At 46.2% G+C, this 14,067-nt stretch overlaps 1 protein-coding gene across 2 annotated transcripts in view; it reads left to right on the top strand.

Moving 5' to 3' along the window:
• The window catches only part of NFATC1 (nuclear factor of activated T cells 1), a 1,564,586-nt gene that overhangs the window by 499,617 nt on the left and 1,050,902 nt on the right, over positions 1–14,067 (top strand). For both annotated transcript variants that reach the window (XM_044066987.1, XM_044066986.1), the window contains exon 5: positions 890–1,062. In XM_044066987.1, the coding sequence (XP_043922922.1) occupies positions 890–1,062 (173 nt within the window). The remainder of the gene's footprint in view (positions 1–889; positions 1,063–14,067) is intronic.

The raw sequence follows: 14,067 nt of genomic DNA, 5'->3' as shown, positions 1-14,067 counted from the left end.
AGACGGTGGTTGCCTTAGGGAGGGCTAATCTCATTTGGCTCATGCAACAGTAAGGGTAATGAAGAGGGGAGGATTTCAACAGTATTGGAACAAAAAACAAAAGAAGACAAGATGTAGGGCTAGGCTTAAAAAGGCAGCTGTGGTCGTTAGCCTAGTAAACAACTATGAACCTATAAGAATGATGAAATCTAATTATGCAAACTCTTTAGGGTATTAAATGAGGTTAATCTGTTCTGAGAGATTCAGAGACCTTATTCAGGGTGACATGAGGATTTTGAATTACAAGGTTCAAAAATGTCATCAAAAAACGTATAAAAAAAGTTTATTCAAAAAGCAGATAAGCTGTTTTATGTGCAGCTTGGTCATATTACCTTATGCAGTTTGTTTAGAATCATGTGGATAATCATGAATTTTTATAGCACATTTTACCGATCTGTGTAATATCTGTGTCTGAAGTACTGTTTTCTGCCTTAGCATATTTTAATTCTAGTAAAATGGGATCAAGTTGTGTAAAAGTTCAGGTAAAATCTGAAAACTCAAGTATACACGTCTTGTAATGTTTTTAGTCAGATGGGAGGGATTTTGACCTTTTGTCATGTTTTATGTTTAAATACAAGGACTATATTTTTCATTTACTTCATTCACTTTGGCACTATAATATGTTATAGAAAACACTTTTCTGATGTCTAAGAAAGTTTTCATTTAGTTTCATGCTCTGAAAAAATATTTCTCAGATAGCACCAGTGTTAACTGTGTATTTTTTTCCACACTTGTGAAAAACAATTAAGAAGCCTTTACAGAGAGCTATACAGTAGAAGTAGTATTACCTTCTAAAATAAATAGCTGTGCCTTGTTGAAGTGTTCTTTTTGTTGTTTTGCCTTGAAACAGCATTGACTGCGCAGGGATATTAAAGCTCCGGAATTCAGACATTGAGCTGCGGAAGGGTGAGACTGACATTGGGAGGAAGAACACAAGAGTGCGACTGGTTTTTCGCGTTCACATTCCACAGCCCAATGGAAGAACTGTTTCACTTCAGGTGGCATCTAACCCTATTGAATGTTGTAAGTAACACAAAGTCTACTTGCCTAAACTTGTTAAGAGTTCTCATTAGTGTACACTTCTTTCCCATGTCAATCTTAAGTTGCTGTGTGCAGAGTTGTGTTTGTCCCTTTTGATGATATAGCTATGGCATTTTTGCTTATTATGGGCCCTTTAGAATTTAAAGATGTGAAGTTGTTCAATCTTGCAATTCATTCTTTACTGATGGGTTTGGAGCCAATACAGCCAATTGTAAAGCTCAAGGTCTTCAAATAGCTCGAGGTCAAGTCCATATCCCATGATGCACCTGTGAATTACCTCAGATCTAGTTTGCCGCTGCAGCAGGTTCTGATTTAGCTCGGGCCAGATAAGCAAAACTTTCATTAAAAATTTTCTCAAAACGTTTTTTGGTAGCTAGTTTAGTAGTTAGTTAGCATTGTTTATAAAGCTCTTATATAGCTTTCAGTGTGTTTTCCCTTCCCATTTACTGTGTTTTCCTATAATTCTAGTTGGCCTCTTTTAGGCCTAGTTAGTAGTAGTTCTTTCTAGGTGTGGTCTGTCTAGCCTTTGAGTTTTTATATAAGGCTTTGTGCAGTAAACCTTAGTTATATAGATAGGTTATTGCTTTGCTGTGTTATTTAGTGACCTTTGCCACATTTTCTTAGATAGTTGTATTTAATCAGAGTTCTGTGTGGTCTGTCTAGCCTTCTGTGTTTTAGATAAGGCTTAGTCATTTACTTATTTAGATAAGGTTGTTCTTTATCAGCAGCTTTCTGCTTTTTTTGCATAGTCTGCTTGTGTGGTATCACATTTTGTGTGTGTGTGTGTGTGTGTGTGTGTGTGTGTGTGTGTGTGTGTGTGTGTGTTGTGTGCGTGTTAGCCTGCTTTTATTAAGGCTTGCCTTTGGGTCTACATTAGAACATCGAAGTTTCAAAACTTCAAATGTTCTAATATCGACCCCTATTCAGCGAAAGCTGAAAACATCGAACATACAGAACAGCGAATTTTTTCCTAGGGAAAAAAATCGCTGTTCCAAAACACATACACACAACACGCGCACACCAAACAAACAGCAATCCTCACACATACACCTAAAATCTTACACCTAACCCTACACTAAACTATACACACACCACTAACTATCCACTTACCTTAACCCAAACCCTAACCTTAAGGTCCGTCACTATAGCACACTCACCTCACCCGTGCCCTAACCCTAACTCACCTACCCCGCCCTAACCCTCACGTCCACACAATCGCACAAAAACCTAACCCGCACCCTAACTCACCTAATCCGCCCTAACCCTCACGTCCACACAATCGCACACATACCTAACCCGCACACTAACCCTAACTAACCTAACCCGCACTCAGTTGCACACTTACCTGAACCTGACCCGTAACTTTCCACCACAGCACTGAAAATACCGAAGCAACAGAAACAGACAACCAAATTCTTTCCCTAGGAAAAAATTTGTTTTTCTGTTGCTTCGATATTTTCAGCTTTCGCTGAATAGGGGTCGATATTAGAACATTCGAAGTTTTGAAACTTCAATGTTCTAATATAGACCCTTGCCTTTACTTTTCTATAGAGAAAATTTACTGTTGTAGTATTTTTGTGTGGTAACAGTAAATATTTTCTATCCTTACTATGGCTGATCAAGATAAGCACCCCAAGTCTGGGTTCAAAAAGTGCCCAAAGTGTGACCAGAAAATGTCAGTCACAGACAGCCATGTTAACTTTGTATATTGTCTAGGTGCTCTACATTTGCAAGACAATTGTGCCATTTGTCATTCCTTCTCCTCTAGGGCCCTACAGGAAAGGAAGAGGAAACTGATTGATAGAGGCTTGTTGAAGCCTTCTTTTCAGGAAGCTTTGAGTGACCAGGATGGCTCCAATTGGTCCTCAAAGTCTTCCAAGACATCAGACTCAAACAAATCTAAGAAATCATCGACTTTGGCTCCACTGCCCTCGGAGCCAGCAGTCTTTTCCTTTTGGAGCCGGTCACCGAAGCGCCAAAGAGTCCTATTCTTTAGTCAGTACCACCTTTGGTATGGTCGTCTCGATTATCTATCAGCCTGTCGGATCTGGACATGGATCGTGTGGTACAGAAGCTGTTGTCTGCACCGGCATTCACCAAAATGTTATTTGGCTTCGACCCAAATGGCTTTGGCGCCGAAGACCATTGCACCTATTAGTATTCCTCCTCTGAGCCATACTGGTCCTTCAGAGCCGGAGGAGGCAGACCTGATGTTACTGGAATCCTCAGAACCGATGCCTGCTCCAGTGTCTTCTGCTCCATGTACTCTGATGTCCTTGCTGCCTGTCGAGGACTCTAGGAGCCAAGACTCTATGGTCGGGTCCTGGGACGACAGTCTTTCTGACTTGTCGGTTCCGACCTTGCCTCTCGGGGCCTCGGCTCGGATGAGCTTGGCTCCTACCTCGGGCTCAGAGCCCACTGTTCCAGTGCCAGGGGTGTCGACGGTTTCCTCGGATCTGTCGGCTCCTTCGCATTGGAGCAGGGGTGCTTTCGATGCCATGAGGAGAGTCATGTCTCCTAGGACATCCTCTACCTTGGGTCTGCCCTCCTCCTCCCCCAAAAGTTTGTGTGTTTGCTTCTGCATCACATGTTCTCACTAAGCGTACAGACCCAAAGTCTCAGGAAGCCCCAATGGGTGGCCCCTGCTCTTCTGAGACCTCACCAGAGACCACCACTGATGAGGTTCCCAGGAAGAGATTGTGCAAGAGGAAGCACCTCGACTCCCCTCAGGAATCTCTCACATCTGACACTGACTTAGATGAGTCAGAAGGGTCCCCATGATCCCCCTCTGAGGATATCTCCTTTGCTGAGATACTTGAGATCCTTTGGCAGAGGGGTGATTGGCAGTCCAAAAGCCCTACTGAGGATGAGTCAGTTCTCCTGAAGGTTTTCAGGTCTCAACCCTCCACCCTTTAATGAGCTGATGCAGCTGGACTCACGAAGGGCGTGGGAGTTTCCGCATACTGTGGAGCCTGTCCCTAGGAGGCCTAATAAATTTAGTTCTGCCCCACTTGACAAAACATTTTTAACTAAAGGTGTTCCAGTTGATGCAATGGTGATGGTGGCAGCCACCATGAAGGAAATGTCTGAGACTTCCTCGTCTATCCATCCTCCTAACAGAGACTCCAGGATTATGGATAGATATGGGAAGTGCATATTTAGTTCAGCGACCTTTGCTCTCTGTTCGATGAACTATTTAACCCATTTTACTAGGTTGCAAAGAGATCTCCTTAAGGAGTTGGGAGATACTCTTCAGGGTACAGTAGCTGCAGGGACCACCGACATAATTGCTGCCCAGCTTGCTACCCTAAACTCTATTGTCAACGCATCCATGCATCTCATATCCTATGCAGCTGATGGAACAAGTAGGGCAGCGGGTACAGAAATTCTCTTAGGAGACATTCCTGGATGCGCTTATGTTCCTTCGCGGAGCCCTTCAAGTCATCCTTCATGAACACTCCCTTTGATGGCTCAACCCTTTTCGGGCCTAAAGTGAAGGAAACCTTAACCAGGTGTGAACAGGACAGAAAGACTCTGTCTGCTGTCGGGGTCCATTTTTCCACTCCTACCCGACCCTATCCCAAAGGTCAACGGGGAGGAAAAAAGTGGTTCCAAAAAGCCCAAGGAGCCTTTCAGGACACATGTGGTGAACCCCCCTCCAGGGGTAGAGAGGGCGATAATAGTGGAAGACGCCACCCTCCCGGCAGAGGGGGTCCGCAATACCAGGGTGACAGAGATCACTTCTCTGGGAAGCCCTACCTGCACTCCTGAGAGGAGGCCCGACTGTCCTGCTCTGGAGGCAGTTTGGGGGTAACTTGTCTTTGTACCCAGTCGCCTGCCTCAAAATAACAAAAGACAGCTGGGTACAAAGTATAATTTCCAGAGGTTATTACATTCCATTCGCCACCCCCCCTCCAGTCGTAAGAAAAATCCCGGATGGTCCACCCAGTTACAGGGAACAGGCAACTATAGAGCTCCAAATATTCCTAGCAAAAAGAGTCATCCAACCAGTCCCAGCAGACCAAACAGGATCCGGAACTTATTCAAGATTCTTTTTGGTTCCAAAGAAGACTGGGGACTGGAGACCCATATTGGACCTCAGCAGACTGAACCAATATGTAAAGAAAGAGAAGTTTTGGATGGTCATGCTTCAGTCTATACTTCCCTTTTTAGGGAAAGACAATTGGATGTGCTCGATAGATCTCAAGGATGCGTACTACCAAATGGCCAGGCCATCCAGGGATCACCTGCGCTTCTGGTTGGGAGCTAATCATTACCAGTTTCGAGTTCTGCCCTTTGGTCTCACTACAGCCCCTAGAGTATTCACCAAATGCATGGCAGTGGTCACGGCTCACATGAGGCATCTAGGATTCCAGTTGTTTCCATACCTAGACGATTGGCTCCTTACTGCCACCACCAGGCATCAACTCATTCAGGCCAGGGAGTCCACTCTGTCACTCTGCAATCATCTGGGCATTACAGTCAACTCAGAAAAATCTGCCTTGTCGCCATCGCAGCATATTGTTTTTATCGGGGCAGAGTTGGACACCACCAACACCACTCTAAGACTTCTAATGGAAAGAGTCCTTCTCATTCGTCAACATGTCAGCATCCTGTTGTCAAAAGACAAAGCACCAGCATCGGAAGTTTTGAAAGTATTAGGCATGATGGCAGCAGCAATTCTAGCCATACCACTAGCTCAGCTGAACATGCGGGTTCTTCAATGGCTGTTGTTCACTCAATGGTCTTACCAAGAGCTACTCATGAATCACACTATAATGATCACAAATTCTTGCAAGAAGGACCTTCAGTGGTGTTGACCTCACTTCAATAGGGTGGGAGGGTAATTTTCAGGGAAAGACTGCCCAGGGCACATGGACCAACCAGGAGACACATCTGCATATCAATGTCCTAGAGATGAGAGCAGTACTTTTGGCGCTGCAGTACTTTCAGGACTCTCTTCCTCTCGGCATGATTGCGATTCAGACAAACAACATGTCGGTGGTCTGGTATTTGAACATACAAGGAGGAACCAGATCTTATCCCCTTTGTCGAGAGGCTCTCAGAGTTTGGCAGTGGGCTGTTTCCACCCAGCGCTTTCTGTTGGCAATGCATATCCTGGGGAGATCCAACGTGATAGCAGACAAACTGAGCAGGGCAATCTTGTTGCCCCACGAGTGGTCCCTCAAGAAAGAAGTTGTGGACAGGATATTCTGCAGGTGGGGCCAGCCTTGCTGCGACCTTTTTGCCAGTCACATGAACATGAAATGAAGAAGCTACTTTGCCCTGATTCCCCCTCCAAGAGAAGCCCCAAGGGACTCACTCGTATACAATTGGCCTCCGGGTCTCCTCTCTGCATTTCCACCAATCCCGTTGATACCCAAAGTTCTACAGAAAGCAAAATCTCTGGGAAGGACCATCATTCTTATAGCCCCTCACTGGCCTTGTCAGATTTGGTTCCCCTTCCTTCGACTTCATCTTGTGGATCCTGGACCCAGTTCCAGACCTTCTGACACATCCGTCGGGGGACCTTCATCCTTCTTTGCATTCCCTGAAGCTGACAGCTTGGCTGCTCCAGTTCCCATCATAGTCAGGTTTTATAACCTTTCCAGTGAGACAAAACAGATCCATGTTAAGTTGTCTATCTCGCCTTCATTCTTGCTGGATGGGTTCGGAGCCGATCCTCGGCTCCGACTCGGCCACTCTAAAAGCTCGAGAGTTGGTTCCACCGGCTCGAGGCTCCCCCTATATCCCACAATGCTAGGCGAGAGTTACCTCCGATCTCGTTTGCCGCTACAGCGATCGAGGTGTGTTTTCTACCGGCTCCAGGTTAGTAAAAGTTAGAATAGTTTAAATTCTTTAACTTAGACTAGTTTAGTGTACTTTTCTTCCCCCTTAGTGTACTGGACTTACTTATCCCTTACTACCATAGTTTCCAGCCCCCTCCTTTTATAAAGAACATATAGTTCTTCCCTAAGGCCTTCGGGCCCTTCCTCCCTTTCCTTAGGGTGTGTGTGTGTTTACTTAGGGACTTTTATTAACTTACCTTTAGTTTTAAATAATTCCCCTTTTTAATCCTATCAGTGTAATCTGTGTGTGTGTGTTTTTGTGTGTGATTACACTTCAGGTTCCTTGAGTATGTCCAAGGATACAAAGGTCTCAGGCTTCAAGAAGTGTGACTCGTGCTGTCAGAAAATGTCTCTGACAGACGGTCACACTTCTTGTGTGTACTGCCTGGGACCTTTACACCTGCAGGACTCTTGTGCTGTATGCCATGGCTTCAGCCCTAGAGTCCTGCAGGAGAGAAAAAATAAACTCATTTTGAGGGGTTTAATTAAGCCTGAAGGTTCCCTTCCTGTGTCTTCTGGGAAACCTTCTAAGGCTTCTAAGACCTCGGCTCCAGCTTCAGAGTCGAGGCCTAAGGCTTTGAAGCCTACTGCTTCATCGGCTCCGGCTGGAACCGATGAGTCTGTGACTGCTGTTTCAGTGGTTTCCTCGGCTCCGGCCGGAGCCGAGGCATTAGAGAGTCATGGGTCGGCTCCGATCATACCATCGGAGCCGACATCTAGAAAGAGATCGAGGTCACCGTCCCTTGGCTCCGTTCATTCGGCTCCAGCGTCTCCCCTGCTGTCTGAACGGAGCCATAGATCTCACTCCTCCAGGTCATCGAGGCTCTCAGATCACGACCTCCAGAGGGTAGTGAGTAGACTTTTGAAGTCCGAGGCACTGGCCCAAATGCTCCAGAGTCCGACTCATCAGTCGATGCCTCAGCTTGTTCCAATTAATATTCCTCCTCCGACTCCTTTGAGCTCGAGCGGGCGTCTCGGAACCGAGACTGTGGTAGCGTCGAGCCGATACATTTGTCTTCGGCTCCGTCGTCGGCTCCGATTTCTTCCTTTGAAGAATCTCGGCGCCGGGCTTCCTCGTCGGCTCGAGGGGTGAGTGGCATCGGACCCTTGTCCGACCCCCTCTCCTCTCGGTGCTTGGCGCTGGTGAGTTCGGCTCCGACATCGGCCTCGAGCCATCTCTGTCGGTGCCGAGGGAGGTTCTCAGCTTCTCGGGCGGGGACCTCTGGCTCTGCCTGACAGGGGTGCATTCGAGGTCATGCGGAGTGTGTTGGAACCTTGTTCGACTCCACAGTCGGCTCCGTCCGCCCCTCCCACTTCGGTGCCTTTGGTTATGTCGACTCACTCCCTCATCCCAGACCGCAGAGAGCAAGCTCCTCAAGAATCCCTGTGGGGATCTCATCCTCTTCGAGGCCTCTCCTGAATTGGCAGGGGAGCCCCTAGGAAGAGAAAGTGTAACAGGAAGCACTTAGACTCACCTGAGTCTGTCACCTCTGACACAGATTTAGAGGATTCCGAGGGTTCCCCACGTTCCCCTTCTGAAGATGTCTCTTTCGCAGACATTCTAGAGATCCTGAAACAGAGGGAATTTGGCCAGCCCTTAACCCTTCGGAGGATGAATCTGTGTATCTTGAGGCGTTGGCTCTCGCCCTTCCACCTCCTGGGTGTCCCCCTTTGATCCCCTCATGCAGGTGGTTGCAAGAAGGCCTGGACGGCTCCTGATTCAGTGGACCCTACCCCAGGAGACCCCCCAAATTTATAACAGCACCAACTGACAAGCAATTTCTCACAAAAGGTGTTTCTGTGGATGCTATGGTGGTAGCTGCTGCCACCAAGAAGGAACTAGCTGATCCTTCGGTACCTGTCCATCCACCTAACAAGGAATCCAGGTCTATGGACAGGTGCGGAAGCGGATGTTCTCGTCAGCGACCTTTGCAATGCGTTAAGCTGAACTACCTATGCCATTTTACTCGTCTTCAAAGGGACTTGATCAAGGAAGCGAGTGATATGTTGAAGGATCCTACAGCTGCGGGTTTTCAGGACAAGATGAACACTCAGCTGGCTACCCTGAACTCCATAGCTAACTCCTCCATGCCTCCTTTCTTATGCGGCTGATGGAGCGAGCAGGGCCGCAGGGACAGGTGTGGCCTTACGCAGGCACGCCTGGATGCGGTTATGCAACTTTGGACCCCTTTAAAATGTCTTTCACTAATTCCCGTTTGATGGATCATCTCTTTTGGTCCTCAAGTGAAAGAAACCTTGACTAGGTGCGAGACAGATGGCAAGACTCTTTCTGCCGGAGTCCGTTTTCTACTCCTTCTAGGCCTTACCCCAAAGGCCAGAAAAGTGGGAAAATGTGGTTCTGTAAACAATCTCAAGGGACTTCGCCTGACGCACAAAGTCGGTACCCGCCAGAGGCAGAGGGGGGAACAACAATGGTAGACGTCGCCCTAGAGGCAGGGGGGGTCCGCAGAACCAGGGCAATCGGGAAGTCTTCTCTGATAAGCCCTTTCAGCATCCCTGAGGTGTTGCCCGACTGCCTACCTTCGGAGGCAGTCGGGGGAAGATTGTCACTGTACCCAAAAGCCTGGCTATCCCTGACTCAAGACAAATGGGTACAGTCCATCATTTCCGAGGGCTATTCCATTCCCTTCTTTCGCATTCCAAACCAATCAAAAAAATCCCTTCCAGATGTTCCACCCACTCAAAGGGATCTTGCAGCTTTGGAAATTTCAAAGCTGCTTGCAAAAAGAGCAATTCAGCCAGTTCCAGCAGACCAGCAAGGATCCGGAATCTACTCCAGGTTCTTTTTAGTTCCAAAGAAAACAGGGGACTGGAGACCAATTTTGGATCTCAGTATCTTGAACAAGTCAGTCAAGAAAACAAGATTTCGGATGGTCACGCTGCAGTCCATCCTTCCCCTTTTGGGAAAGGGAAGCTGGATGTGCTCTATAGATCTTCAGGATGCGTACTATCACATAAAAATGGAAAGACGCTCCAGAAGATTCCTCCGCTTCAGGCTGGGAACCAGTCATTTTCAATTCAGGGCCCTGCCCTTTGGTCTCACCACTGCCCCCCGGGTGTTTACCAAATGCATGGCAGTGGTAGCTTCTCACCTGAGACGACAAGGATTCCAGGTGTTTCCATATTTGGACGACTGGCTCCTTACAGCCCCCACCAAGCATCTTCTTCTAATGGCCAGGGACTACACCTTTCGCACTTGTCGAAATTTAGGCATTTCAATAAATTTCGAAAAGTCTGTTTTGTAGCCTTGTCATACTATTACCTTCATAGGCGCAAATCTAGACACAATCAACATGTCTGCGAGACTAACAGATCAGAGAATAACAGACATACACAAAATGGTCTCGCTCCTCTTCAGCAGCAACAGAATCAAAGCCAGGTTAGTTCTGAAAGTGTTGGGGATTATGGCGGCTGCCATACCTCTGCTTCCATTAGCCAGATTCCACATGAGAATCCTTCAATGGATGCTCTTCACGCAATGGTCGTACCAGCAACTTCCAGTGTCTCACACCATTATAATCACGCAAACATGCAGAAATCATCTTCTGTGGTGGATGTCTTCCCCTCAGCTCTTATTGGGAAGACCCTTTGTTCCTTGCCCTCCGGTTGCTACTCTGACAACGGACGCCTCCCTGATCGGGTGGGGGGCATTATCAGGGCAGAACTGTCCAGGGCACATGGCAACCAGACGAATGCCACTTGCACATAAATGTTCTAGAGATGAGAGCAGTGCTTTTAGCGTTGCAAGCCCTTCAAGACTCTCTTCCCTTGGGAACGATAGCAATCCAGACGGACTATATGTCCGTAGTGTGGTATATCAACAAACAAGGCGGAACCAGGTCCTACCCCTGTGTCGAGAAGCACTCAGACTGTGGCAATGGGCGATTTCTTCTCAGCGTTTTCTGATAGCAACGCACATCCCCGGGAAGTCCAATCAAATCGCGGACAAGTTGAGCAGAGCTATCCTCATGCCTCACGAGTGGTCTCTGAAAGACTCTGTTGTGAGAGAAATTTTTCTCAAGTGGGGCCAGCCTTGCTGCGACCTTTTTGCTACTCCCCAAAACAGCAAGTGCAGAGATTTTTTCACCCTATTCCCGTTACCAGGCCAACCCAGCAGAGACGCTCTAGTCCAAGTTTGGCCCCGGGGACTTCTGTATGCTTTTCCCCCCTTCCCACTAATCTCTCAAGTAATACAGAAAGCTATCGCTCAGAAGGCTTCATTGATCCTCATTGCTCCGTACTGGCCTCAACAGGTTTGGTTCCCCTTTCTACATCAGTTTCTGTTGGAGCGACCTTGGCATCTGGACCTAGTTCCAGATCTTTTGATCCATCAGTCGGGTCAGTTTCATCGCTCCCTTCCCTCTCTGAACCTCACTGCTTGGTTCCTCCAATTCCAACTTTAGCCAGGCTTCCTCAAATATCTCACTCTGTTCGAGATATTTTGATAGCTTCCATAAATCTTCCACTCGAAAGATTTATTTGAGTAAGTGGAAACGTTTCGCCTATTGGGCTCAAGGAAGGGACATAGATCCTTTCACTGCTTCCATCCAAATGGTCCTTGATTTTCTAGCTGAACTCTTCCATGCAGGTTCATCTCCTTCTACTCTTAAAGTTCAATTGGCAGCTATTTCTAACTTTCATGTGGGCATTTCAGATTCTGCCATCATGTCCCACAAGCTTTGCAAAGCCTTTTTGAAGGGTGTTTTTCTACTCAGACCTCCGGTAAGAAATCCTCCTCCTCCTTGGGACCTAAATTTAGTTCTCAGTTCTTTAATTCTCTCCTTTCGAACCTGCATCCTCCTGTTCTTTAAAATTACTATCATGGAAGACTCTCTTTCTAGTAGCTATTACTTCAGCTAGAAGAGTTTCAGAACTTCATGCACTCAGCTGTCGACCTCCTTATCTGTTGTTCCATAAGGACAGAGTATCCTTACGAACCAACCCGTCCTTTTTACCTAAAATAGCCTCCACGGCTAACCTAAATCAAAGCATTGACCTCCCGGTGTTTTTTCCAGAATATTCTAACAGATCTGAACAAAGATTACATTGGCTAGATGTTCATCGTCAGTTAAGGTACTATTTGGATAGAACAAAACAATTCAGAAAATCTGACCAGCTGTTCGTCTCTTATGCAGAAGGCAGAAAGGGACTTTCAGTTTCAAAGGTATCATTATCCAGATGGCTAACATCCCTGATTTCCCTTGTTTATGAAATTAGACACCAAAAGCTGCCTAGCAAACCTAAAGCCCATTCTACCAGAGCCTTGGCTACTTCTGTAGCCTTCCAAGATAGACTGCCTATTGACACCATTTGTGCAGCGGCTACTTGGGCTACTCCTCACACTTTCATTTCTCATTATAAGTTGGATTTAGCCTCTAGACATAGAGCTAACTTTGGTTCCACTGTTCTCAAGAGTCTGTTCCGTTAGGCCACCCGGGACAAGGTGCTAGGGACGCGGTCCCATCCAGCAAGAATGAAGGCGAGATACACAACTTAACATATAGAAGTTATGTTCTTACCATAACGTTCCATGTTAGTTGTCTTCTTCTCGCCTTCTTCTTGCGTCCCACCCTCCTTCCCCCTGGCCTGGACAGACCTAGAGGAGTTTTGATTGTGACCTCTCTTTCTACCACCTCTTTACTTTAGGTATATGCTCTGCTGTGCATATTTCCTGGATCAGGATGTAGGTCACCCTTCTCTTCTCCCTTGTTTATAGAGGTGGACTTTGTTACTAGTTATTTTACTACTATTATAGGCAGTGCCTAGCTTACAAACGAGATCTGAGGTAACTCTCGCCTAGCATTGTGGGATATAGGGGGAGCCTCGAGCCGGTGGAACCAACTCTCGCGCTTTTAGAGTGGCCGAGTCGGAGCCGAGGATCGGCTCCGAACCCATCCAGCAAGAAGGCGGCGAGAAGAAGACAACTAACATGGAACGTTATGGTAAGAACATAACTTCTATTTTTGTCCTCTCATAAATCTTCTACCAGAAAGCTATACCTGAGCAAATGGAAGAAATTTTCTATATGGGCCTCTAAAAATAATATTGATCCTTAACAAGCTCCTATGGCTTCCATACTAGAATTCTTGACTATGATTTTCAACAAAGGAGCTGCAGCAGCAACAGTTCGGGTTCAAATGGCTGCTATTTCTAATTTTCATCTTAGATTTGAAGGTTTGAATATCGCGTCTCACAAGTTATCCAAAGCATTTCTCAAAGGGACTTTTCATATTAGGCCACCTGTGAAATCTCCCTATTCTCCATGGAATCTAAATTTTATGTTCTCACGTATAATTCTTCTGCCATTTGAACCAGCTTCATCTTGTGAACTCATATTTTTGTCTTGGAAGACCATCTTTCTGGTAGCTATCACTTCTGCCCGAAGAGTGTCAGAGCTTCAGGCTTTATCCATCAAGCCTCCCTATTTGATATTTCATGCTGACAGAGTTTCACTTAGAACAAATCCCTCATTCTTGCCCAAAGTTTGCACTGAAACTAATCTTATTGATTTGCCAGTTTTCTTCCCCAATCATTCTTACAATTTAGAGTATATGATGCACAAACTTGATGTTCACAGACAGCTCAGATTTTATTTGTTATTTCCCTGAAATGCTAATTCCACCTAAAACGCGGCTTTTCAGTGCTTCTATGTATCCCTAGTGATATCTGCATTGCTTACTGTACTTATTTCCTTGTTTCACTTGAAAGAAAGTTATTGTTTGTCGTTTTTGCATTTAAGTTACCTGTAACACATTGCATTTAAGTTATCTGGCACTTGCTCACTAAAGCAATTATATAAGTCAGCACTAAAAAATTAAAAGCACTACACCCTCACAAACTCCCCTTGAGTACCTTGTTCCCCATTGGCCCTTTTTTCAATTATAAAGGAATTCCCAATACTATTCTAGCATGTCCAAAGGTCAGTTGTCAATCTCCTCTCCGGTCCAGCTGGTGAATCTGGGAATCTTGAGGCAATGTTACAACTGCCTCATGTACACAGACAACCCTCTCCTCCTCCCAACAAATTCCAACACATGTGAGAAATGCAACCATATGGCCAAACTGGAGGCTAAGCTCTCTCAACTCAGTACTGGCATAACCAGTCAGGAGGAGAAGG

The sequence above is a fragment of the Protopterus annectens genome, chromosome 3.part1 (genome assembly GCF_019279795.1).
Source record: "Protopterus annectens isolate FY-2018-M chromosome 3.part1, PAN1.0, whole genome shotgun sequence".
Lineage (NCBI taxonomy): Eukaryota > Metazoa > Chordata > Ceratodontiformes > Protopteridae > Protopterus > Protopterus annectens.
Note: the sequence above shows the minus strand (reverse complement) of the source record. Positions and strands in the feature narration are given on the sequence as shown.